General features: G+C 38.1%; 1 protein-coding gene across 1 annotated transcript; it reads left to right on the top strand.

Moving 5' to 3' along the window:
- The first annotated feature begins 27 nt into the window (after positions 1-27).
- slc30a9 (solute carrier family 30 member 9) lies at positions 28-27136 on the top strand. The gene is made up of 34 exons (XM_062999652.1): positions 28-85; positions 1905-2022; positions 2186-2239; positions 2349-2461; positions 2572-2637; positions 3839-3894; positions 4007-4069; positions 4753-4948; positions 5447-5594; positions 5846-6028; positions 6537-6658; positions 6782-6892; positions 6977-7075; positions 7784-7835; positions 8043-8269; positions 9612-9640; positions 12839-12987; positions 13119-13310; positions 14752-14799; positions 14889-14988; positions 15486-15578; positions 15661-15743; positions 15936-15994; positions 19025-19092; positions 20331-20433; positions 20595-20650; positions 20769-20904; positions 20989-21028; positions 21154-21225; positions 22158-22265; positions 23636-23801; positions 23949-24078; positions 25405-25518; positions 26628-27136. The coding sequence occupies exons 1-34, from the start codon at positions 68-70 to the stop codon at positions 26670-26672; spliced, it is 3417 nt and encodes a 1138-aa protein (XP_062855722.1). The 5' UTR covers positions 28-67; the 3' UTR covers positions 26673-27136.
- The last annotated feature ends 290 nt before the right edge of the window (positions 27137-27426 follow it).

Below are 27426 nucleotides of genomic sequence, written 5' to 3'. Positions count from 1 at the left end.
GAATCGACTCTTTGAAATCAACTGTTGGTAGTAATTTAAGGTGCCAAACGTAGGGTCGCCTGAGGAAATGTCTAAAGTCCGACAGGTAAACACTAAAAAAAACAGATAACATAAAAATTATACATAACTGACTTATGACATTAAAATAATGAACTATATGGAAGGTAAAATGAGAAACTACTAAGATATGATGTGTGGGGTTGAAGGTTTAACCTCTTCTAAACGTTAGCTCGTTTGCTAATCGTAGCTATGTTTTGAACTAAGAAAATTCCAGAAAAGTTGGGACATTTTGTAAAATGCAATAAAAAAGAACCTATAATTTGTTTAATTATCTTTAATATTTATTTAACTGACAGAAGTAGAAAGAATACTGTATAGTTCAAGTGTTTGTACTGATTAACTTAATTGTATTTTGTAAATATAAACACATTTAGAATTTGGTGCTTGCAACACACCCCAAAAAAGTTGGAATATTGAAGGTACAGTGATTTGACACATTCCACAATAAGCAGGTGAATTGGCAGCAGGTAAGGGAATCATGATTAGCTTTAAAAGGAGGATCCACCAAATGATCAGAACAAGCAATGATGGGTCATGGCTCACCACCTGGCTGTGTTCCACATCTCATGAGAGAACATTTCTCAATACTAGATAAATAATTTAAAGCTTGTATAATGTACCTTACATAATATTGTGACAAGATTTAGGAAAACTGGAGAAATCTCTGTCCATGTAAGGCATGAAAAGAAACCACTACTAAATGTGCATGAGCTTTGAGCTTAAATTTTTTGAGGGGGTTGCTGACATCACATGTAATTATATCAAATGTGTTTATATATACAAAATACAATAAAGTTGATCAGTAAAAATTGAAAATGTTTTCTTACAACTTTTGTCAGTTAAAGATTTTAAAGAATTAACAAACCACAGATTCTTCTTTTTATTGCATTTTACAAAATGGCCCGTTGTTTCTGAAAATAGGGTTTGTAAAAGCTTCTTTTTAGATAAAAAAGATAAGACAGCGGGTTTCAATCATCCAGTCACAGAAATTAAAAATTTGGGTTTTTTTTATTCAAAATGATTTAAATCCCAAGACTTTCATGACATAAAATCCTACATTTCGAAAAAAAAAAATAAGACAAACAAAGCAGGGATTTTCTTAGTTATTTTCTTTGATCTGGATTAAACTGAAAACAAAACATACATATTACTTAAATACCTTCTATACCAGTTGCAGAAGTTATTGAAAACCATTAAAATTCAATATACTTACAAGATCCTTTAAAATGTTGACAGGTATCTGGTATTATAACACATGTAGTTGTTGTCTCTTGACCATTATGTTCCTATGGATTTATTGTGGCACTTTATTGTGAAAATTGTTCTAATATGTATTACCGAAGTAGCAGTAAAACCATAAATGACATACTGGATATCCTTACAAGTTTTTATAAGGTTAATAAAAAGTCAGAAATTGATATTAGGTTTGTCTCGTCAAGCACCCCCAGTTTAGTCCACAAAAACATGCTGGCCACACCGGTCACTCAGCATAGAAGTAGCAATGCGCCTTTTCCCATTATGGCCCTAATCTGTGGAGCTCCCTTCCTGATTACCTGGGGGTGCTGGATGACCTGTCATATTTAATGCAGGGTTAACACACATTTGTTTAGATTCGCTTTTAATTAATGCCTTATTCCTTTTAACATGTGCGCCTGCACTTTTTCAGTGGTTCTTTTTTTTAACTGCTTTTAATGTTGCATTTGCACTTTTAAATGCTTTTATTTTTCTGTCTTTTAATAGTTTATTTTGTTTGCTGTCATTTGTAAAGCATTTTGTGAAACTTTGGTTATTATCATATTATTATAGAACAATATGGAAAGGCTGTTTTGTCTCAAATTTTTCAGGTTATTAGGTGGTTGATGATTCTGCTCCATCATAAACGTGAAAAGCGAATGCGATCCTTCAGTAAAGGCTGGTTACTGATCCTCCAGTCAGCCCAGCACGGATTGCTGACATTCACTGGTATTAAGTCATGTCAAATGTATTTGTATAGTGCTTTTTACAACAAACTTTACAAAATCCAGGACCAAACACCAGACCAGTAAAGAATGACAGTATTTAACTTTTTTGTTTTTGTGTTTTTAATAACATTATAACTGAAAACATTTTTTTAATTTATTTGCAGTTGCAGCTGCTGGTTCTTGGTGTCAAAAGACGAGCATGAAATCTATTCAAAACGGCAGGTTTTACCTACCTTTTACCTGTTTATGCACTGGTGTCTAAGACACAATACTGTATCCCAGTATGAACAATTAAATGGTCATTAATAAACCTCTTTACCTTTTTAGAGGCCAGATTGAGCCTTTCATCCTTGGTTTCTCTCTGTGAATGCCCTTATCCAGATGAGCTCCAGACATTTTCAAATCATTTTGGGCATTTGCATTTTGCTTATTCATTTAAGGTGTGTATATCTGGTAATAGGTTAGCATAAAACATCAGTATGCACTCTTGTGGGTACTCTTTAACGTTAACTTAACCCAAGATTTGTTTGCTTTATTTGGTCTTTTGCAGGATCAGAATAGTCAAGAATCAGAGATTGAGAGATTTCTTTCCAGATTCAGTCTGGTTTATGCTCAGGTAATATCGAAGTATGATCATAACGAATGTACCTGGGTAATTTCATGCAAAGATCATTCTTATAATAGCAGAATGAAGTTGTGAGCACATGAGAAAAGGATTTTAAATTGCTTACTTGCATTGATACCTAATCAGTTAGCCTCATGTGCTCGTACAGGCTGTCTGGATAGATGTTAATAAGCTAGCTAACATTTGTTACAGGTAGACACAAGTGTGACATCAATAATATCTGAAATGATATGCATGGTTACATTTGATGTTTATTTAGTTGTATATACCCCTGAGCACAAAGCAAGATCCATGCATAGGAGCTCCAGCTGTCTACATCACACCACTGCTGCGTTTACTTCACTGGCTTCCTGTATCTGCACGCATTCAGTTTGAAACACTGATGCTCGCCTTCAAAGCCAAAAATGGACCAGCCCCAAGCTACCTTCAAGGTCTAATAAAACCCCACTCTGTACCACACAACCTCCGAGCCACTCGTCTCGCTCGACTTGATCCTCCACCCAGGATTTGAGGAAGACAAGCATCAAGGCTCTTCTCTATACTGGCACCCAAATGGTGGAACAAGCTTCTCTTGTCTGTCTCTTGCTGTCTTTAAAATATGATTAAAAACCCACCTCTTTACTAAGCACTTAAGCTGACTTGTACTTACTTACTAACGCTCTTATTCACTTCTTGTAGCAAAAAAAAAAACTTTTGTTCTAACAGGGTTTCACCAGATGTGTGTTCTTGGTTTGTCTACTTAAACTAGAGTAAGGTAATGTCTACTATGGAAGCACTTCTGTAAGTTGCTCTGGATAAGAGCGTCTGCTAAATGCCGAAAATGTAAATGTAAAAATGTATCAATTCGACCTCCAACCTTTTTTTATCACAACCTGAAATTTGTATGGCTTTGCTTAGGATTTTTTTTGGATGTGCTTATTATCCCTGATTTACAGCACGTATGCTGCTTAGAATTCTGAACGCGCTTGGTAGAATTTGGTAGACTGCACAGACTCATTCAAATTCTGTGCAGGAAGTAAGACCTTTTGTTCATTAAAGGGTAGAATGTAGATCTGTAACTCACATGTGGGATTTCTAACATCTAGGAGGAATGTATTAAACATTTAACCAGACTAAACTGAATCCCAGTCCCCAGTTCAGTACAAGAATTCAGTTTAAAAGTTTGATGGTTTTATTGGTGTATGTAATGCAGCTCACAGTTATCTTCAGAGTAAGAAGTAAGGACCACTCATCCCAGCAAGTATTCAGGTAAATCAGATGAAACTATATTTAATAAACCATATTAAAGTGTGAGTCTAGATTTAAATAATGATACGTTGTGCTCTTGTTTTCTTACTGTTTCTTTGTTTTGTTCTAGTAGTGCCAAGAGTACATGTCTTGCAGTGGGTTATAGGATTGCCATGGACAGTACCAGATATGGCCTGTTAGTGTTTTTTTTCTTTCTATTAACACATCATTTAGCACAGTTTAAGAATTTCCTTTAGAAGTTTTATCCAGTCTAGTAAAGAGCTATATGACCAAAAGTATGTGGACACTCCTACCAATGATCGAATTTAGTTGTTTCGGTCACATCCATTGCTGACAGGTGTATAAAAATGATATAAGGTAAATAATATATACAGTACAATGAAATTCTTTTTCCGCATGTATTAGCTTCTTTGGAACCTGGGGTCAGAGCGCAGGAGGTTTTTCGGGCCCACATGTCCGTGCACCGTTTTTATTCCGGATGCTCCTCCTGACACAACCATCCATTTTTATTCTAGCTTGTGATCAGAACTGAGAGCAAACTGACAAGTGCGTCTCCCAATGGCTAGACTCTTCTGCCACCCCTCCTCACTCAGACAGACAATTGTGTCTGTCTAGATGTCTGACTGGCCGTTAGCACTAATGGGCTAGCAATATACCGCTGAACCATCCAAGTACCTGCTTAACCATATATTAGCTATAAAATGAGACAGACTTCTTTATTCACATAGGTTACTAAACTAGAGTTCTGCTCTTTGTTACTGTGCATTCTAAGTGCTTCAGTTTTATCATAAACATCAAGTCCAACATAAACTAATTTGTATTCTATATATGATGGGTTGTTGTTTTTTTTATTTTAAGAAAACCATTCTCAGCAAGGTGTCACACTGCATGCAGCCGGATGCACCCCACTTTGGGGGACATTCTCTCTCTGTCTCTGTCTTCTGAAGCTGTGGAGGCAGGGTTGTGTGGGGAGGTCAAAATAACTAGCGTAGCCATGATCGGACCTTGCATGGACCAATACCCCAACTGGCCCACTAACATCACTTGCATACGTATATCCTTTACATTGCATGGGTGAACAGATAGTACAGTGTATGTCCAGTGTACTGTATGGTTACAACATGAAAATGACAATAAACAAAATGACAATGATAAAGTGCCGACTATGTTCAAGCAGCTTTAAATTTATGACACACCTGTTTTTGTGGGTCCTGGATTTTATCTGACCACCCATAAGCATATTGTTTTATTGTCTGTGGGGTTTTGCTGAAGCTACAATGGATTGGTGCCCTGTCCAGTGTATTCCCGCTGCAACCCTGCCCAGGATAAAGGGGCAGTATTTTTACTAAAAAAGCTTAGACAGCATGATCTTGATAGTAATGCACTATGAAATGCAGTTCCCAAACAAATGTACATCACATCATATTGCATCTTTATTCCTGTTGACAGGGATTTTGAGGTCAACAAGCTACATTGTGAATGTGTGTATGTTGCTAATAAAAATGACTTTGTAGTGATTTCTAAACAGCTTTTTCTTAACATCCATGTGTACGTGTTAGCATATGGTCCCAGTGGTGTTCCTCTGATGCAAGGAGAGGGTAAAACACAGCTGAGCTTCATTCGAAGTTTGGCTGACTCTCTGCCATGGGGAGAGCTGGGTCTGCATCAAGTCTGCTACACACTGACACACACTGCACAAGGTAAAGTATGAGCATTCCATTATAGATACATAATTTCTATATATGTGCTGTGAAGAAGTATTTACCCACTTCTATTCATCAAACTACTTTTAATATTTTTTCAAATGATGATTTAATTTATTGAAAGTACCCAAGACCACTGAGTACTAAAGCATGGGTAGAATGGTAGAACATTTCAACTGTATTTTAAACAACTGTGTGCCTCCTAATTTAAAGCCACATTCTATTTAACATAACCTTCTTGTGTCCAGGCTCCCTGTGTGCTGATATGGAGTTTTCTGTAGAGCATAACGAGGAACCTGAGCCAGGATGTAGCCAGGCTGTGAGTCAGAAAGTAAAGGTGGAGAAGAGTCAAACTGTGGAGCAGACGCTGTTTATTTTTCTTTTCATCCAGTACAGCGACCCCTTCCACTCCCAGCTGGCCGACATGATCAGTATGAGTTATTGCATTTGTTAAATCTAAATTCCAGACTTTCAGAGCAGATAACGTTAGAGCACTTGGGTGGCACCACCCTCGTGGATTCTATCAGCCGGTCAGGCATCTACACAGACATGATTGGCTATGTCTGAGAAATAAGAAATGTTGCATCAGGTAGGATATCTTGCGTAAATTCAAATCAGGCATTAAGATTAGAATGATCTGCTGTGGGAACCCCTAAAGAATAAATATAAATATACAAAAGTGACCAAAAGATAAGAACAAAAATAGCAGGTTCTATCCACAGGCTGATCTGAAATTAGGCTTTACAAAAGCCCAATCTCAAACGAATGTTTTGGCCTTGACTAAACTGCACCTAGGGTTTACGGGGGGGCCAGACCCACCTCAACCCTGACCGGAATAAAGAGGTTGATGAGATTACAGCGTTAATGTTTTCAACAAAGCCAGATCTTGCTGTGTAGTTAAAATCATTTTTAAATATCTTTTAATTATCTTTCAATAAGCAAATGAAGAGCTTTTAGAGCAATACTTGGACAAGATACTCTGGCACAACGAGGAAAACATGAGATCAGCGCTGGAGTCTGTACTGAAAAACACAGTCAAACAATATCAGAAAAGAAAAAAGGTAAGACTTTATACTGTTTGATACATTATACTTCACACACTTTGGTTTTACATTTATACTACAGCTGGTTTTAACCCTGGTTTTATGTATGCATGTGTGCATGCCTGTGCTGTGGTGGTCTAGTCCAGAGAAACGGTGGAGTCTGGCATGTCAGTGATGCTGAGCTCTTTGAACAGCATTGTGAGCAGCAGTAGTAATGCAGAGTTTCGCGCGGAATGTCTAAACCACATGAAAGTGTGTATTTAAATGTTACATCTAATTGAGTAAACATGAATGAATCGGAGGTCTATTGAATATTTATACTTACGTGTGTTTCAGGTCCAGAACACTTACGATTTTTCCATATCCTTAAATCAAAGTCTACAGAGAGTTATAATTGGCCGGTTTGTTCCTCGTTGCAGATGCACTGCTGAAAAGGTTTTGTTGTAAATTAACTGCTACACTCTTTATTTTTATACTGTTGTGTTTGACTTTATATATCTAAATACACAGTAACTTTTGTAACACAGTAAGCTTTGTAATTATTGAGTTGGAGCAACAAGGACAATAAAGGTAAATTCAGAAGCTCATGGTTACCAGCTTTGCATTATGCAAACTGTGTGACTTTGTTGAACTTCTGTTTCAGTATGTGGTGCTCAGGTTGGCGCAGTGGTCTACTATGCCAGCCCACCACTGCTGAGCTCCGGGATCAAATCTCAGAGGTGATATGGGCATCTACTCAGGCACAAACAATTCAATTATATCAATAAAATGTGCTTATTAATCGAACTGTAGCTAAACAGACGTTTGTAGAGCTTTAACACGTATGAAGGAACACGCTATGCTTTGTAAATTCTTCTGCCCCTTGTGCCAGTATCTGAACCAGACAGCTGTGGACTGGTGGACTAGCACATCTGACTGCTGCGCCACCTGATTAACATTCTTATTAAATGTTGTTTTTGCTTTTGTAGCTGAGGTAGAATGTTGGTCTGTTTTATTATCTGTTAGAAAACTATTGGTAATGCCATTGCAGTTATCCCTACTCAGCTCTACTCGTGATTAGCAGTATAAGCATTATCAATATCAGGCACAGAGAGAAAAAAAATGATCTTTTGTAAATTTTTTATGTAAATCTCTATCTGCCAGGTTTCTGAGGCACCTGTCCTGGACCAGAATGACAGTGAGAGCACAGAAGGGGGTAAGTTGCACTTTTCCTTCACCCATAACGAAAGCAAAATTGTGCATTAATACATACTATACATTACAGTATGCCGTAGTTTTTAATCAGATTGTCCAACACTAGGCATTTTACATTAGCAGTGTGCATGTGCTGTGCTGATTGCCACCACTCAGCAACTTTACCACTGTTCATTACTGTAATAATAGATCAACATTTACTTTGTAGGTGGTTGTGGAGTGCTACATGGCAAAAGAGCTCGTGAGAATGAGCACCAGTCTCCATTAGTCGCTAAGAGACAATGTCCAGGGACTTCAGAGGATTCAGATGCATCTGAGAGTTGTGTGTGGGAGATGCCTCTGTCCCCTGTGCAACCACTTGATAGAGAGCATGCAGAAACAAGCTTGGAATCCTCACCCAACTCTCCATGCTCTGCTGTGCTAAGAAATCAAGAAGTAACATGCTGCTATTTATTACAACAATTACACACACATTTGTTTATCACCAATTAAATCACAGCCAGTTCCCACACACTGGCTGAATTTTCCTTATCACTCAACTATTACTAGATTAAAAGATTACTTTTATAAAACTTATAAAGCCAGACAATACAACTTTTTTAATTTTACAGTTTTATAAGACAGTTAAATGAGTGTGGAGGTGCACCAACGGCACTATTTTGTACATGCATGCTCACAATCAGCTAGTTTCACTTAGATGGAGGTCACCTGCAATGCCATCCCTCTTTCATTTTGCACCTCCTGAAAGCACAATGACTATTTTAAGAAAAAAACACTAGTCTGTAGGGTTGGGCAGTATTTGGCTCCCATATTTAGCAGTTGCCCAATGGATCATTCTGGTCCACATAACTGAACTAGCATCGTTTTATGCTGGATGCCCTTCTTGACGCAACCCTCCTTATTTTTAACGAACGTGGGGCTCGACACTGACAGATGGACCTCCCAGTGGCTAATGGGCCCCACTTTCAGACATAGCCAATCATGTCTATGTAGAATTAAATTACAAAAAAATGTAAAATATTAGTAATATAATCAGATTAAATAGCACTGACTAACCCTTTCAGTAAAGTAGAAAGATTTTTTTTTTCCTTTGTACCCTGAGGATTACTGGTATACACTGATCTGTATTTTTCTGTCTGTTTAGGTGGATAGAGCATGGCTTCAAGAACTTGAAAGTCTTACAGATTGGGACTAAAAGCAGATTTAAAAATACTTTTAATTACCTTTAATATGTTACCTACTGTATTGTTTGTTCATTGTTTACAGTGTTCTTGCAATAAAAAATCTCACATTTTGTACCGTTTTAGAGATTTCATGCATCTGACGATGCATTTTTTTTTATAAAAAATGTTTTTGTAGTTTCAGTTTGTACCACATGATGGTGCCAACATATCACGTGGACTATTCATTGGGTAGAGTGGGTAGAGCTTTGGACTATCAACTAAAAGGTTAAAGGTTCAAATCCCAGCTCTGCCTTGCAGCCATTGTTGGGCCCTTGAGCAAGGCCCTTAACTCTCTCTGCTCCAGAAGCGCCGTACAATGGCTGACCCTGCGCTCTGACCCAAAAAGAACGAAATAATTTCGTTGTTCTGTACACCTGTATATGTATATATGACAAGGGCATTCTTTTTCTAAAGCATATATACAGTATATATATATATATATATATATATATATATATATATATATATATATATATGGAGAGAGGGAGAGAGAGAACCTGAAAAGTTATTAAATCAAATTTAATGTATAACTGCATGCTTTTTGTATGTGATAGTTTAAAAAAAAAAAGAAGTGTGAAAAGAGGTAAATCAATCATTGCCTATTCTACAGGGATGTTCTACAATAGTCTGGACAGTTTTTTTTACTATTAGAAAATATAAATAAATGGATTATAGTAATATTACAAACAAACAGTTTAATTACTATCACGTGTGTGTGGTTACTTTACAGTTACTTTTCAGTCTTTGTTTTTGTTATGTTTTCGTATATGTGTTGTTGAATTTTTATAGTGTGTACAATACTTTCTATGCTGCATAGTGCTACTGGGGCTTTACATTTCTTCAGGATCAACCAAGTGTCTATCTATATATCTATCTAATAATCAGTCTTATAATAAACAATGCAGCCTGTTCAAATGGAGAAAATTAGTAACTCTGCTTATAATTGGTACTCTGGTATAATTGTAATGCACCACACTATACATGGAGCAGAGAGTTATTTGGTGAAATCTTAGACTTTGTTCTCACTATATGGAGTAAAGACATCAGGACTGTCTACCTGATAGAAGATAAGGATTCAGACAGAGCCGAACGTGACTTTAGTGATGCGATCGAGATCTCGCGAGATCTGAGCGGCGTCGTGTAGCTGAAGTGTTTGCATGCACTGAGCTGTGTGAACTATGGAAGAAATGTGAGTGAACTGCAGTTCTGTACAGGACATGGAGTGAGATATGAGGAGGAAACACTGCTGTATAAAGGTACACTGTTTACATCACAAAGTAGCTACGTGTTCATTTAAGTGTCATTTTAAACTGTTAGCTGCTAGCTAGCTAATGTGACCGGTCCAAGCTGTTTATCCATGGTACTAGCACCAGAATGACTAATGGCTATTAGCAGGGTAAATATGCTCTTCGTTTCATTTTTACATTACTGGAACAGTACACCAGGGTTTCTTCTGCTTTACCCAAAAGCTGACTGGTTTAAACGGAGACCTAGGACAGTTGTCAGTAAGCAACACTAATTCTTGTTAGTTAGCTACCATAGCTAGCTGTAAGTCTGGGTTGTAAATACCATAGACATTAATGCAGTCATGTGTGAGAGAGAGCTTCATCGTAATCTGATTTAATGATTATTTTAAATGCGTAGAAGTTTCCTTCAGCCTTAGTGTTTTGCGAAATGCTTATTTTTATTTATTTTTTTTACTTTTATTGGTTGCTTATTAGTTATCTCGATAGCTTCAAAGTCCATTTATTTATTTACCTGTAGTAACGTTATCACAAGGGGCCACAGACTCATTAACCAACGCACACTTTTGTGGCTCTTCAAAACAGTCGTTAACACCTTCTGCATGTTTTGGTGGTCTTACAATCAAGGGGAAAACATACCAAACTTCTCACAAACGTTGACCGGAGTTTGGCATGTTCTTAGTGAGGCATGAACCCAGGACCTTTATGCTGTGCCCTGTACGGTCCATGTTTACTAAAAGTAATTGATTCAGTTTTGAGCACCCTTGGCCAAGTTTTTGTATTGTTATATTCTAATGAATACAGTATAACAATACAATACAATACAATACAATACAATACAGTAGGGCAGTTGTAGCCTAGTGGTTAAGGTATTGGTCTAGTAATCAGAAGGTTGCCAGTTCAAGCCTCATCACTGCTAGGTTGCCACTGTTGGGCCCTTGAGCAAGGCCCTCAATTGCTTTGATTGTATACTGTAACAACTGTAAGTCGCTTTGGATAAAAGCATCTGCTAAATGCTGAAAACGTACATGTAATGAAATAAAATAGTGTTAAAAAAGGAAACAAATTTTATTGAAAATATGCATTTTGCCTGTGTGTCCAGATTTTAGGGACACCCTGTATTGTATAAAAATGTGGCACGTGGATCAATTTAGCTGTGAAGTCCCAAAACTCAGTTAAGTTGTTAGGCCTTAATTGAATCCTTGAGACAGGATAGGAAGGAATTTTTTGGCTTGTTCAGACACCCAACAACTATGAATCAAAAAATAAAGCGTGGATGCTTTAATGAAATTTCTTTTAAAAAATAACATTCTGTGTATTGGCTTACACTGATCTGGCAAAAGTATGTCAACATTAATCATTTGCTTTTAAAACTTTTCCAAACCATGGACATTTAGTTTGGAGCCACTTTTCCTTATGGCTATTGCAGCCTCCACTCTTCATTCTGTGGAGACTTTCTAAGATTTTGCAGTGTGTCTTTGGAAATTTTTCCCCAGTCTGTCAAATGATTTGTGAGATCAGGTACTGATGTCTGACAAAAGGGTTTGTTTGCTATAATTGTTTCAGTACATCCCAAAGGTTGTCTCACTTGGTGCATAGGGGCATAGTCTTGCTGAAAATGAAAGTGCTGTCCTTAAACAGTTGCCACAACAAGCAAGGCAGCCATTTTAAACAGTAAAATAAATATGAACACCATGAGCAGAGTTTGTTCAGCATTTAGAATGTAAAATGTAAACAAAGTTGGTAGTAAATTTAATGCAGGCAGTAAATTAAAGCTCATCTTGACAACACTAGCATATTTTTATATGATGACAAGCAGTGCTTTACAGTCATACTGGGCCTTGATGTATATACACATATACACAATCTATGTGCAAAGTTTAACATTACATTTTTAATACACAAAATTAATAGAAGAATGACTTCTTTGTTGGTTATCGGTTAATTGCTCTTCATTAACATTGCTAGTATCCGAAAGCTTTTGGTCATGTAGAATCAATAGATTTAATTAAAAACATATCCAGCATTTTTGGCCAGAATCAATTTAGATCTACCGCATCACATCATGACATGCTCTAATTCAGACATTATTTATTATTCCTTACAACTACTAAACATGCAACAACACAATGTGTTTTCTGTTGCATTAATTACATGTTACAAAGACAGAGGCAGAGTCATACAGTTATGGAGTCTTAGTTTGTCTAAAAGTAAGTGCAAACCTAAAACCTAAACCTATTTAAAACATTCTCCTGACCCCTAATATTATTTACTACCTTCTTGCCATTTTATATAGGCCAGTACTTTTAAGTCTATTTGTATTTGTGTATGTACTTTGTAATGAATTGTGATTATGTATTAAAACTGTTATAATTGTTTTATTGTACATAAAAATGTTGCAATCCTCACACTCTGTCTGACATGCATTTACTGTAGTGTGTGGTTATTGCTACATTTTGTTTGGGACTTTCTGTGACTGTTGTTTCTGATAAAAGCATTCTTCTAAACATGCTGTGTACTCTTTGTTACATTTCCAGCAGCTTTCAGCATTGTTCTCTCAGACGTGCCTCATTGAGGATGTTCCCCAGCCTGGCACATCGGCCATGGCAAGCTTTCTGCAGGATTTACCTGCATCAGCGAGTTCATCTGTCTCAGCTCCCAGCCCGAGTAACACGGCTGGGCTATGGTAAGGCATTTCCGTTTGGTGGGGTGTAAATTGCTGGCCCTACATTTGTATTAGTCCAGATTGGGTTTTTTTAAGTTGTACAAGGGTACAGTGGCCACTGTCTGAACTGTAGAACTATTCTGTGTCTGTAGGCTGGCAAAGCGGAGGTAAAGGTCACAGCCTGTGGTACAGTTTTCCTGACCACAGAGGAGCTTTAGCTTGGGCACAGGTTCAGTACTATTCTACTGACAGCAGTAAAGATGGACCACCAACAATATCGGACCCTGATGGGTCGAAGTCCACTAAAGACGTGACCAGTGCCCTTCCTTCTAAAGACCCTGCAGGTAGGTGTTTAATTGCTTGTTGTGAAAGTTCTTTTCAACCGATAACTGAGTAGTTGAAACGAAGCTAACCAATGCTAAACACATCAATACTTTTTTTGTCAACAAGACATTAGATTTCATGAAATAAAAAAAAACTGCTTAACATAGTAAAAGATATTAAGGCCAAAAGTATGTGGACAGTCCTTCTAATTAATAAGTTTAGATTTCCATTAAGTTTTCGTCCACATGTATTGCTAATAGCTGTATGAAATCAGTTATACAAAATAAATTCGGTACTTCCAACTCTGTGGCAACATTTTTGGAAAACACTTGCTTCGAATTGGTTGTTTATAACTCCACTGGCCTGAACATGCATTATTTTTAAACAAATGCCAGCAATTGAAATGAAAGGATAAGCATGTTTGTCGACATAGTAGATTACTAAAACATGTAGAAGATAGAGGCACTACCACAGCACCATCTGACATTTACAACACAAAATAAAAATTCTATTCAACCTATACTTTTGTTCTGACAGGGTATTAGCTGGTTTGTGTTTTTGTACTGTTGTCTATTTGTACTAGACTAAGAACATGTTAACCAGGGAAGCAGTGCTGTAAGTCGTTTTGGATATAAGCGTCTGCTAAATGCTGGAAACATTTAAACACCAGACAATACAGCTCATTCTGTATCAAAGACAACCATTAGGGCACATATACACTCATTCTCAGGCATACATGTCTTCAAGTTTCAAGAGCAAATAAATGAAACTAGAAGCCATGCACAGATCTGCTTCACCAAAAGCCAGACGTGGTATAATTATTAATCAGATCAATACCCGGGGCACTGACCCTGCTCTCTGCTGTTCACATACCTGTTGATCCACACACTAAACCGTATCTTATTTAGTAATAGGCATTTTGAGTAGGGTTTATATGTGTGCATTTGCTGCTAAATTTATTTCCATCCCCCTAGTTGGGAAATGGTGGGGAAATTGGCAATTGATGTTTGAATCAAACAGTCTAATTGGTTCATATGTAATGGCCGGGCAATTGACGAACTGTCTGATCAGTGGCTGAGAATACATGCTTTACTGGGGCTGATGTGAAGGAGTTGTTTTAGGGACTTGCATGTGCTAAACAAGGAGTTGAATTCTTTTAATAAGATTGCCACATTAACTGTTGCAGCTCTTTTCTTAATGCTAGTATCAGCTATCCACTGTTGAAATAATAGCAAATTGTCTGTTTTGACCAATAGCATTGCTCAATAATTAAAAGTCATAGTTTCATGATACTCTAATACACAATGCTAAAATGATCTAATAGTACAGCATTTGCAGGAACAGTCAATCAGAATATCTGTTACTTTTCTCCTGTTATGTAATCCTTCAGCTGAAACAGACTATCTAAAGTGAATTCTTGTTAACTACCAATCAATCTTGTTTTGTTTTTGTTTTTTTAAGAATCAAAACCTTCGGTTCTGACAAAAGCAGAAGCCATTCAAGTGAAAGGTAATGCAGTACCTTTACATTGTTCTTTTTATTGTAGTCTGTGAATTAATCCCTGAAGTGTGAGCCTTCGTTTGTCTTGATGTGTTCAGTGCGGGCGGTGCTAAAGAAGCGGGAATATGGTACCAAATACACTCAAAACAACTTTATCACTATTGTCAGAGCCATGAACGAGTTCTGCCTTAAGTCCAGGTGAATACACTTTTACAGCAGCAAGCTGTCCTACTTTGTGCACAAGGACATTTTCCTTTGAAAAGAGATGAAGGCTTTAAATAATAAAGAAATCGATACAATCATAAAAATAATTTTTTTAACATACCATTGTAACAATTCTCTTATAAGTACTGTTCAAAGTGCAGTTAAAATCAGCATACATTCATACATAGACTGCCTGTTAAAATTTCACTATATAGCCATTTATTATTACATCGCCATTATTGCCAATAACATGCTGTACTCATAGTATCAGTTCAGTACAATCTACAACCCCCAATAACAGGATCCAATCAAAAAGAGAACTCAGATTTTTTTCACCCAAATATAATTGGTACTACCTTAGTTTACTCTGTTAAAATCAGTGTCAGCATATTTTTGGCCACTTTTAACTTTAACCCTGGGAACCACATATTTAAGAAATGTGTATAATATTTGTAATGTTCTTTTTTTTTTCCTGGATTTTTAACATTAAGTGATCTTGACCAACTGAGAAGGATCCGTCGGCGGAGTCCCCATGATGACACAGAGGCATTCACAGTCTTTTTACGCTCAGACGTGGAGGCCAAGTATGTACTTAATAATCCATATTTCTAATGGGTTTGTCTAGTTTTTCATTTTTACTGATGGCAGAATTTGTTGCTTTTATAGGGCACTGGAGGTTTGGGGCAGTATGGAGGCTCTTGCTCGAGAGAGGAAACTCAGGAAAGAGGAGGAGAGACAGTTCCAGGAAAGTATGTGGTGCCTAGGTTTTCAGATTGACTTCCAAAATTATTCAGTTACCTATGATGTTGCTGCTTTAATTTATTGATAAGTATTTAGTTAGGTTAGAAAAGTGCATAAACTCAAAAAAAAGGGGGTCAAAATAAATCTCAGCTTTCCAACTAATGCTTGTGTTTGTTTTTCTCTTCTTTCCCCATATTTAGATATGTTCCGAAGTCAGCAGTTGGTGAAGGAGTATAAAGATTTCTGGGGGAACACTAAAGTGAGAATGTGTTTATATTATAGTCTACATTTATATTGTTTTATTTTCTATAAAAATTTTTATTTATGGGCACTTGGGTTGCTCAGCGGTCTACTGCCGCAGCCCACCACCTGTGAGGTACTGTGCTCTGGAGTTCAAATCTCAGGCAGTGCTTTCATTCTGATGTTCTATGGCACTCATAAAGGCATGATTGGCTTTGCCTGAGTGAGAGTATAGGTGGAATTCATTCAATGCTACTGCAGTGGTGATGTCTCTCAGAAGGTGATGCAGCCATCTATAAGATTCCACTGTGGGCTGTTGAAACTGCGCTTGTGTTAAAGGGGACACAACAGTCTCAGCCCTCCTCGGCCAGCATGGGCAGAGAGGTACTAGAGGCAAGACTTCAATAGTGTAAGGGAATAGGGGAATAGATTGGGATCCACAATTTTCTCGATAAAGATCAATAAAACTAGTGTAAAACACCAATTCCTGCCATGAATCATAAATCTGACCACATGGCATTAAAAAAACAATCACCCATTGTTCCAAACCAGTGAAAGGTCAAATGGCATCAGAAACGGCATCCGGCATGAAACCCTTAAATACGGGAGCACCCGAAAAGAATAAACCATCCCTTGGGGCAGGGGTTTTCAACCTGTGGGGCGTGCCCCCCCGGGGGGGCGCAAGTACTTGTCTGGGGGGGCACGAGTGCCTGACAGGGGGGCGCGGCATTACGAGATTTTTTTACTTCTAAAACTAAAGCAATTCATTTTTCACCCACGGGAGACATATTTCATTACTCTAACTGACCACGCTCACACGCACGTTTAATATTATTCAGTTCCGTCTGAAAAAAACCTTCAAAATAGGGCTCACAGCGAAGATAACCGGTGTCAAAAGCAACGACCGCTGTTATAGTACGTGTTTGTGTCTTTAAGAGAGACGCTCTGTTCACAGTATCGATTATAAGTGACTCGGGAGTCAATTAATTTTAAGCGCAGCGTAAGTTTCTTTTCTCAGTCATCTCTTCGTGTTTACTGTTATAATGAATTTTGCGGCTGTAAATAAACACCAACTACTACAGAACATTTTGTGTGACTCGCTTACCTTAAAAAGCTCAGGCTTAATTATACTGAGTAGAGATGGGACGATCGATCGGCTATGAATCGGTATCGGCCGATTTTTAATCAAAATATGCTATCGGCGATCGGCCGATATCTCCTAAAAGTAGCCGATCCGATCGTGTGATATATAAAGATCATGTTAAGTTAACAGCTCAGTGGATTGATCCAGACGCCAGCCATCACATCACCATTCATCAACCATCGTACAGAAACCACAGTGAAAGCTCTTCATGACCTAAAATAACATCATTAACGTTGTGCATCATACATACGATGTAATTTTGCTGATTGTAATATTTACTTTAAAAAGATAATTCAGCCCGGTCACATCTGAGTCGATTCTATCAGCACGTTATATAAACTCCTGGTTCACTTTGGTAAATCGTAAGTGGTTCTTACTTGTGATGTAGATGAGAACAGAAAACGTTACAGAGCCAATCCGAGGCAAAAGTTTATTCATTACCAAATTCGTTAGTTCAGGATCATCTGCTGAACTTTTAGCTCCTTAGACGGAACGAGTCTGACTCGGTTACAGATCTGTGGTAATAGCAGTTTAATTAAGCTTTTTAATGAAGCTTTTTAATGTAAGAGAGTCACACAGAATGTTCTGTAGTAGCTGGTGTTTATTTAAAACCACGACATTTAATTAATAACAGTAAACACGGAGAGATAACTGAGAAGAGAAACTTACGCTTGGCGAAAAATGAATCGACTCATGAATCAATGAATCACTTATAGCGATACTGTGAACAAAGCGTATCTTCTAAGGGCACACACACAAACACACACACACACACACGCGCGCGCGCTGCTCCGGTTTATCTTCACTGTGAGGCTCTTTTTAAGTTTATTTATTTTATTTACTGCTAAAGCCCCCCAACCCCCCCTCCCCCCGATCACAATCGGCTATCGGCCGATGTCCCTGAAAGGAGATCGCAGATCGGAATCGGTGCCAAAAACCCCGATCGGCACATCTCTAATACTGAGTATTACCACAGAGTCAGAGTCGTTCTGCCTGTGGAGCTAAACGTTTTCAGTCAGAGCAGATGATCCCGAACTAACCAACTTAGTAACTGATGAACTTTTGTCTATGCTCTGTGAAGCAATGTTTTCTGCTCTCATCTACATCAAAAAGCAAGAACCGCTTATGATTTACCAAAGTGAACCACGAATTTATATAATGTGCTGATAGAATCGGCTCAGATGGGGTCGGACTGTATTATCTTTTTAAAATAATATTTTCAATCAGCAAAATTATATAATGTGCACAACATTAATTACGTTCTTTTAGCTTGTCAGAAGCTTTCTCAATGATTTCTGTGCGGTGGTTGACGAAGGGGAGGGGGCGTGGCGCAAGTTGGGGGAGGGGGGGGTTTGCAAGTTCACGGTTGGCACATGAAGGGGGGCACATGAAGGGGGGCACATGTCCAAAAAGGTTGAAAACCCCTGCCTTGGGGAACAGTAAGTTTTTCTAAGGCTTCTAACTAGTTCTGTTGAAAAGCCTTTGCCCTATCATGAGGAGATTGTCAGTTCATTTTTTGGTGTGCCATAGCCATCAATTGCCTAAAATCCATGAGAGCTGAACTGACACAACTCATTGTTGGGATACGCGGTGAAGGATGGTTTTCCCAGCTTCTTTGTTTTTTAGTGTCTCTAGCTATTTGTAAATGTTTTTTGGCATTAATCTGAAAAGTTTCTTTATAAACAGTTAGCTCACTCCTGGATTTTGAAGGGGGTAATGTTACATGTCTCAGAGTAAGCATGCAACTGTGGAGAAAATTAAGTCAAAATCTTCCTCTGTTAGCGTTTGATCATCTCATATGATCCAGACATGCTTCTTCTGGCAACACTGTCATACGTATTATTTATTTTATTTTCTTGCATGATGAATTATTCTTTAGTTAAATGTTTTGTTTTATTTCCACAGCCACGATCAGGGAAGAGAGCTACCTTCCTCCAAGGGCCTGGAAAGGTGGTCATGGTAGCCATATGCATGTGAGTTTTCCAATCTGCCCTAACAGTTCCTAATTGTTTAAACCACAAGCAGATTATCTGTCTGGTTAGCATTGAAAATTTCAGGCACTGGCTGGGTGCTCCTACAGACACAGCTGTAGGTCAAAGAAGGTGAGGGAGACTGAAGTGTCACCTCTTTGCCACAGTGACCGTGATGTCTAATGACTAGTCGAGATCCTGGCATGAGCAAAATACATGTACTGAGGCTCTTGGTAGGAATCTGAAGTCTGATGAAGAGAAGGCCGGTTGGATGCACGTTTTGGAGATATTATGCTAGCCCATGACTTTAAAAGTTTTTAAAATTAAAAAGTGAAGGGGGGCAATTGCAAAAAGAAAAAAAAATCTAATTATGTGTGAGTAAGTTGGGATGTGGATTACATTGCTTACATAGGACAGGTCAAATTGTTCAGGCAGGATGAAATAAGAAAGCATAATAGGTCTGCAGTAGAAGCTTGAGAGAGTGGCTGTGTTCTGGTTTTTATTAGATTAAATTGACTGAATTAAATCATGCGTAATGCACATGACTGATACACAAGGCATTTTTTGTAATGCATTTGTTCAAACAGCAGGTCAGTTCATTAGTAGAGCAGTTTGTGTTATAAAACATGAAATTAAGCTTTAACAATGCACATATGAAGCCCATGTGTTTGACCATGGTGCATCCTAGCTTATGAAAGGATTAAATGATTCAGGATCACGGTTTCATCTGGAAACACTGGGCGCAAAGCAGGAATACACTGGACAGGGCATCAGTCTATTGCAGGGCTTCGTCCAACACCCCTCCCTTCGCTCAGACATTGCCAATCATGTCTGTGTAGACAACCAGTCATAAAAATGCTCTTTTGACTGAATGGGCACAAATTCCCACAAAGTTCAAAGACCGCTAAAAAGGTAACTATTTTAATTTCATTTGTTTTTTATTAATGTCTTGCTTAATAAATAAACCTTAAGCATTTATGTGTTAGATGAATATTATATCTGTACATTAGAAAAAATAGTAATAACAGGTTACCATATTATTTTACTCTGAGAAATGTATCGTTAATTTTAAAAAGAAAGTAATGTAGACAAAACCTTTTAGCCTGTCCATCCCTAGTGCCAGTGATTAAAAAGGGTTTTATTAGATCAAAAGTTTATACACTCATATAATATAATTGTGATATTTCATGTACTGTTGATTGCATTGTTGTTAATCTGAAGTTTTCTTTTTTGTTGGGTAGAAATGGACTGAATTTCTTTTTCAAACTCCTGGCATGGGTTTATACTGGATCAGCCAGCATGTTCTCAGAGGCAATCCACTCCCTGGCAGATACCTGTAACCAGGTAATACTTAATTTAACATATATGGGAGTTTGTAAATGCCAGTACTCTAACCATTAAGCTATCTCTGCTTTTCTCTCTCTTATTTATTTTAAATGAACACATATATGGGATGTTCTAGTTCAGTGAATATGGTCTTGTATGTTGGTTCTTTGGTCTTTTAGGCTCTGCTTGCGCTGGGCATCAGCCAGTCTGTGCGCAACCCTGACCCTGGCCACCCGTAAGTATGCACAAAAAAGTGGCTGCACTGTACATACATTTCAAAAACAAATGAAAGTTCCAGATTTTAACCCTTGCTCTTCATGTCACTCTTGTTTTTTCCCCCAATTGTTTTAAAGATATGGTTTCTCCAACATGCGTTACATCGCCTCCCTCATCAGCGGAGTGGGTATTTTTATGATGGGTGCTGGACTGTCATGGTACCATGGTATTATGGGCCTAATGCACCCCCACCAAATAGAGTCACTTCTCTGGGTGAGTGGCATTAGTTATCCATAAAGCAGAATGTAAATAAAATGTACCTTCACATGGTCACTTATATCAGTACTTACTTCGTAGGCCTACTGTATTTTGGCTGGATCTCTAGTTTCTGAAGGAGGTAATCATTCTTTTTTAAATATTTACTAAAGTTGCATGTTTGGGTATGTAAGTATAAACTAAATGCAGAAATCCATTGAAGTATTGTTACTCATAATAAAGTTCCTCTGTGGTTCCTTATTACAGCAACTTTGCTGGTGGCCATAAATGAGATCAAGAAGAGCTCTCACAAGCAAGGCCTGTCTTTCTATGAATATGGTATTGTCAACCTTTTTTAACTAATCATTCAGTCATCACCATCTTTGCTTTGTTTATTGGTGTTAGGGGAGGGAGCGTGGAGCGATGAAAGGTTTAAAATGTTCACCATAAAGGTGAAGTGAACATTTACCATATGATGTGTATGGTGAATAGTATTTGATGTATTTCGGTTGTTGGTCCCTGCTAATTGTTTTAAACATGCTGAAAACATTAATGATTAATGACACTGCACGAGTGCACATGACTGACACACATTGAGAATAGTGGCTGACCTGGTAGGAGCAATGATCATTAGATACAATACCCTAGTATATATTCCAGTAACTTATTGTAGGGAAGTGGATAAGGCTCTAATTGATCGTCAGCTAAACTTGATACATGCCCTTTCATTCTTATGTAATGTGCTTTTCTGTTTGAGGTAACTGCTACCCAGTGTTGTTGTCAGCACAAAAATTAGTAACTGCTGTTTTACATTTTTACATTTTTTGGAGAGCGGTTGATGTGAAAATGAAATGAAAATTTAAGAAATAAAGAATAGACAAATAAAATGTTGTGTCCCTGCAAAATTTGCTCTCAGTCTGCCCATGAACAGAGCTGCGGTCATCTAGATATCCTATCTACTGAATAGTTTTATAGAATAGTCTTCCTTCAAATGTAAGGTTAATATTTTGAGCATACTGTATAGTAAATAAAGTGCAGTTTGAGACACAGCCCCTGGGTGGTCTAGCTAAAGCAGCTTAAACGGGCTGTCTGAATTAACAATCCTGGCACTTGTAGTTCTTGATTTCGCAACAGTGGCAACTTGGAAGTTGGTCTTCTGATCACTAGACCGGTACCTTATCCACTGAGCTTCACCACTGCACCATAAATTTTTTTAGACATGTTTTGATTGTTGTGCTGTGTGTGTGTGTGTGTGTGTATGTGTGTTTCAGTAATGCAGAGTCGAGACCCCAGTACCAATGTGGTCTTATTAGAGGATGCTGCAGCCGTTTTGGGAGTGGTGCTGGCTGCTGGCTGTATGGGTCTTACCTCACTCACAGGTAAATGACACACTGTATACTTGAACATAAGGCACACAACGACTCATGTGTTCTCATGTGTTGTACTAGCCCTGATGTGAACCTTGTTTGCTTTGAGCCTACTTAGGAATATTTTTGGTCATACTGAGCATTGAAAGAGCTAGTATTGGTGTGTTTAAGAGAACTATATATTTTGCAGAAAATCCTTGGATAAATGGTGAAACATTGCAAGTCCAATTTCCTTAAACAACTTATAACTTATGGCCTCCCTTGCAACGAAAGAGCAGACCAGGCAGCAAGGAAGACTGATTGCATGAGTTTACCAACTGATGTTAAGCCAGTATTAACTTCCTGTGTAATGAACAGATGGCAAGCTGAGTGGGACAGGCCAACCAACAACAAACTACATTAGGCCAACCCCAGCATGGGCAGTAAAATTAAAGTCTACCTCAAAATCGATGGGACCGGGTGGTGTACACCAGATGCCGAATTGGACGTACAAGGCTGACACTTTCCTCCCTAATACGTGGTGACGACACTGTGAAACCTGCCAGAACTCCTTACAGTCAAACACTTGCTAATAGAATGTGCAATATATAACATGTGTAATAGAAAAATATGGTGAGAAATTAAATAAAAACAAAGATTATTGTTGGTTGGATTGGATTGAAGAATTTATTGGCACGATCGTGGTGGGTTCCTCCAGCAGTGTCTCTGGACAAGAACCCCCAAACAGATGCAATTCCTATCTCTTATACTGCTCTGGTCACATGACATTGGGTGTGGGCTTTGAAGCCCTTATTTTGTCTTTGAAGTCCCCACCCTGCTAACAATTACCCCCAATTGTTTTACATTTTATTACTTAACAACAGTTGCTTATCTCTGTGGTCTAAACTCCCAGTCTCTGCCCCAGCACAATGTAACACAGGATTTAATACACAAAGCAGCATATTACTAAACTTTAAGTAATATTAAACATAAAATCTTATTCCTGCCATTACACTTGCGTCATTCAAATCAACAACAGAGAACTAAAAACGTGTATCTAACACCCCATGTCAGTACCCATCAAAACCATTCCTGCCAGGAAAATAGCCTATGAGCTGCCTTGCTGTTTAACATGTGCTGACAGTAATGACAAGCTGCCAAAATCCAATTAGCTGGATTCATAATTTAGTCAGAATTGTTGTCTGTTTTGGATATAAATATGTAAATTTGCATTTGCATCAGAGAAACAAATATATTGTCAATAAAAATGGCAAAACCTGTGCAAATATCAATTTCTATTTAAAACTGTCTATACTACTGATAGAACTTTAAGATATATGTGGTCACAGCATAAAACTACAGCTCTAGTTGCCTGGTCCTGATCCCTCTTTCTTATCTTTTAGGCAACCCATATTACGACAGTTTGGGTTCTCTGGGTGTGGGCACGTTGCTTGGTACTGTTTCTGCATTCCTCATCTACACCAACACAGAAGCTCTGTTGGGCCGTTCCATCCAGGCTGAGCATGTGCAGAAGCTGACAGAGTTCCTGGAGAGTGACCCTGCTGTCAGGTAAGTCTACACTTTACCTCTTCTTAAAGAGGGCCATCTCTTATCATTTAAATTAGAGGGACACAGTTCCTGGAGCAGATCACTTTGTTAACTATGCTACATTATTTAAAAAATGAAAACACTGCATGTGCTTTCTGGTGTCCTCAGAGCAATTCACGATGTAAAAGCTACCGATATGGGACTGAGTAAAGTGCGCTTCAAGGCCGAGGTGGACTTTGACGGGCGGGTGGTTACACGCTCCTATCTGGAAAAGCAGGACATTGATCAGATCCTCAATGTACGTACAAATCAACAACACTAATGGAACATTTACTCCACTCTGTACTTGCAGACTCATTTCTTCTGTAGTTACACAAGTGCACATTTGGTATTATTTTGTTGGTATTATTGAAACACATAGACAGTGGTCAGCTTTGGTCTATTCATTCCGTGAGGTCTATCTATTTGCCAGTACATGAAAGATCGACCCGGATGTCCTGTTAGTTTCTGTAGTGCCTCTAGCTGGCCTGTGGAATGTGTTTAAGAGAACCAGCTCTGTGCTGTAAGATCATAAAGAGCTTCTTTAAGCATTATTAATATTATTTATTTTATTTTATTTTATTTATAAACATTATTTTCACACTAAAAATATGTTCTATTTTTAAGTATAAGTCAGTATCAATCAAATCTAGGGTGTAAACAATAATTAAAAAAGCCCCAACTCTGCAGGAGAGGGCAGGAATATCATTTACAGCTCCTAGATTCTTTATTCTTTAAGATAACCCAATATAAATTTTGAACTTCTCTTAAAAATGCACAGCATGGTGGCTTGGTGGGTAGCACTGTTGCCTCACAGCAGCAAGGTCCTCGGTTCAATTTCCAGATGGAGCGGTTCTTTTTGTGTGGAGTTTTCCCCCAAAGTCCACACACACATGCAGTCAGGTTAATTGGAGATACTAAAACTGCCCTAGGTATGAATATGTGTGTGTGTGCCCTGTGATGGACTGGCGACCTCTTTGGGGTGTTTCATGCCTTTCACCCAGTGAATCGTACCCACCGTGACTGAGTAGGATGATGCTTGTGTTGCATGCACTGAAGGGGCAATATTAGAGGCCTTGTAGTCCTGTAATTCAATATTGAATTCGGTGTCGTGATTCGCGTGCAGTGTATATGTTTTGCTAGCTGCAGCATCCAACATGACAATACAACTATGTATTTATATATCGGTACACTGCATTCATAGTTCTGTATAATTAGAAATCCAGTACATTTACATACACTTTAATGAAATATACAGTGAACTAATGTAGTCTGTCCTGCATGTGATTATTAGAGCTTTAAAAATATATTGCAAAAGTAGAGGCAAGTTTTTTTTTGTAATGCGTCATGTGTCATTCTAACACGAATGACCTTTAGAAAATTAATTACTGACAGGAATAAAGGGTAACTTGAAAACCTGTCAGAAATGACAGTTAATTTTAAAAGCAACAGTTTTCCATAACATTTTGCATTTATTGATTAAGAAGGAATGGATTTACACGTCCAGCCAAACAAGACCAATCACGTAACTGTGCAAAAATACTTGTTCACTCATGCAGTAAAACAATTGTGTTCTGTGCTGTAGGAAATTCAGCAGGTAAACACGCCAGAGGAGCTGGAGGCATTTATGTTAAAGCATGGCGAGAACATTATAGACACCCTGGGAGCAGAGGTGGACCGTCTTGAAAAAGAGCTCAAGGTGAGTCAGTCTTTTAGCCACATTCTTTTTGTACATGTACGAATAAGGAATAAGTACAAGGGGCATGATGAGTATCTTTACAGTGGCTGTTCGCCTAATATGAGAGTCAAACTGGTTTTGGACCACCATGTCCTTCTGTTTACAGACATCATGTCCTCAGACATTGTGTCCTCTAACGTATGGAAGTTGATCATGTGTTGTCAGGATACCAAGTGATAAAGTGTTTCAGGTTTTTTTGGTCCCATTCTACCAGCAAAGATCCAAATGTTCGTCATCTTTGCCATTCAGGGTACTTTTGGAAATCTTCCCCAGCACTCAAATTCAAAGGCATCTATATTTTTACTGTCCAGCTTCCACATCCATACAAGCCTAGGGAAAACTACAGGCTGTAGGCTGGACATTTCTGATCTTTGTTTGGAAAGACAAATCAGTGTATCTGAATATCTTTCCCAGATTCATCATCCTTGTTCTGGATTCTTTACTGTTAATAATTGATCCAAAGAGGCAAAAGATGTCCAACACTTCAGTATCTTCTCCAACTATGGGAAAGTTACTGTGCTTTCCTGTTGTTATGTTGTTTGGCCTCTTCATATTGAGCTCAAATCCCGTTTTTACTCTGTTCTTTAACTTCTCTTATAAGTGCCTGCAGCTCTTGTGATTTATGTATGTACGTACATGTATGTACATCTATCTAATATAACCACTGTGTAAGCACAGTGTAAAATATCTAAATAAATAATTAAAGTACATTCATCTTTCAAAAACGACATCTGACGACCAAAACTGCTCCCAATACATTACATAACATGGTGCATGAATGATACTATTGGTGCCTCCAAGCAAATCAAAAACACTATGCAAAAGCTGTGGTACCTTATTTTGCCTAAAACAACAACAACACAAAGTTGGCGGTCAAGTTGTAATACAGCAATCTGATTTAAATCTGCCTGACCAGATGCACAGTTAAAATACAGTGGGAATACAAGACATGTGACCTCAACCAGGTCCAAACAGCGTCTGGCAAAGCCAGTAAAAAGAAATAACCTTGCAGTTCTCTTGTTTAAGGTCACTATGCTAAATATTATTTCATTGTCTTTATCTAAAAACAGCAACGCAATCCAGAAGTGCGGCATGTGGATTTGGAAATCCTCTGAAGCTTGGAAGTCAGAGCCACAAGAAGCTGCAGTGCGGTGAAGAAGAGGATGGGCTGTGGAAGGCTGTATAAATGGTTCTGTAACTCTACTGACCCAGCTCTGCTCCAGCTCCATTTAATTGAAGTCTTACTTTTAGCATTCTATCACCATTACAGCTCATTTCAATGTAGAAGCTTCAGATGTTCCTCAAGGTCAGAATCCATACCAATGTGAAACCAATTACATCAGTGAGCATGGACTTGTGTTGGTGCTTATTTCTGGTTAAGCATCAGTTCCTTTGTGTCTGTATGAACTGTGTTCAGTAGGATATAAAAGGCAAAAACTGATGGCTGTAAGTAGTTCTAAGCCTGCAGGGTATTATTTCAGTACCTGAGAAAACTTGCTTGTGTAATGTTACACCTGGTCAGTTTTTTTTTTTTTCCTGCAGTTTGTATATTTTAATGAATTGATTAATTGTCAAACAAGGTGTAGTCATTTCTTGAATATGAGAAGTCGGGTTGAGTTCTGTACACAAATTTATCAATACTGTTGTTATTCTACCGCTCAAATAAGCCATAGCTTGCAAGGATAAGTGACTGTGTGTGAAAGAAAATGGCTATTTGGCTGCTTAAAATATGCTTTTTTTATTTATATCAGACCTGAAGTTATGAGATGAAGCAAATGTAGATAATCTAAGACGGGGTTTTTAGTCCTGAAGCTCCACCGACTGACGAAGTTATTTATGCTCCCAACATATGCTACCTAAGTACTAGCT

The sequence above is a fragment of the Trichomycterus rosablanca genome, chromosome 8, assembly GCF_030014385.1.
Source record: "Trichomycterus rosablanca isolate fTriRos1 chromosome 8, fTriRos1.hap1, whole genome shotgun sequence".
In the NCBI taxonomy this organism is placed as follows: domain Eukaryota; kingdom Metazoa; phylum Chordata; class Actinopteri; order Siluriformes; family Trichomycteridae; genus Trichomycterus; species Trichomycterus rosablanca.
This window is presented reverse-complemented; position numbering and strand designations above follow the sequence as displayed.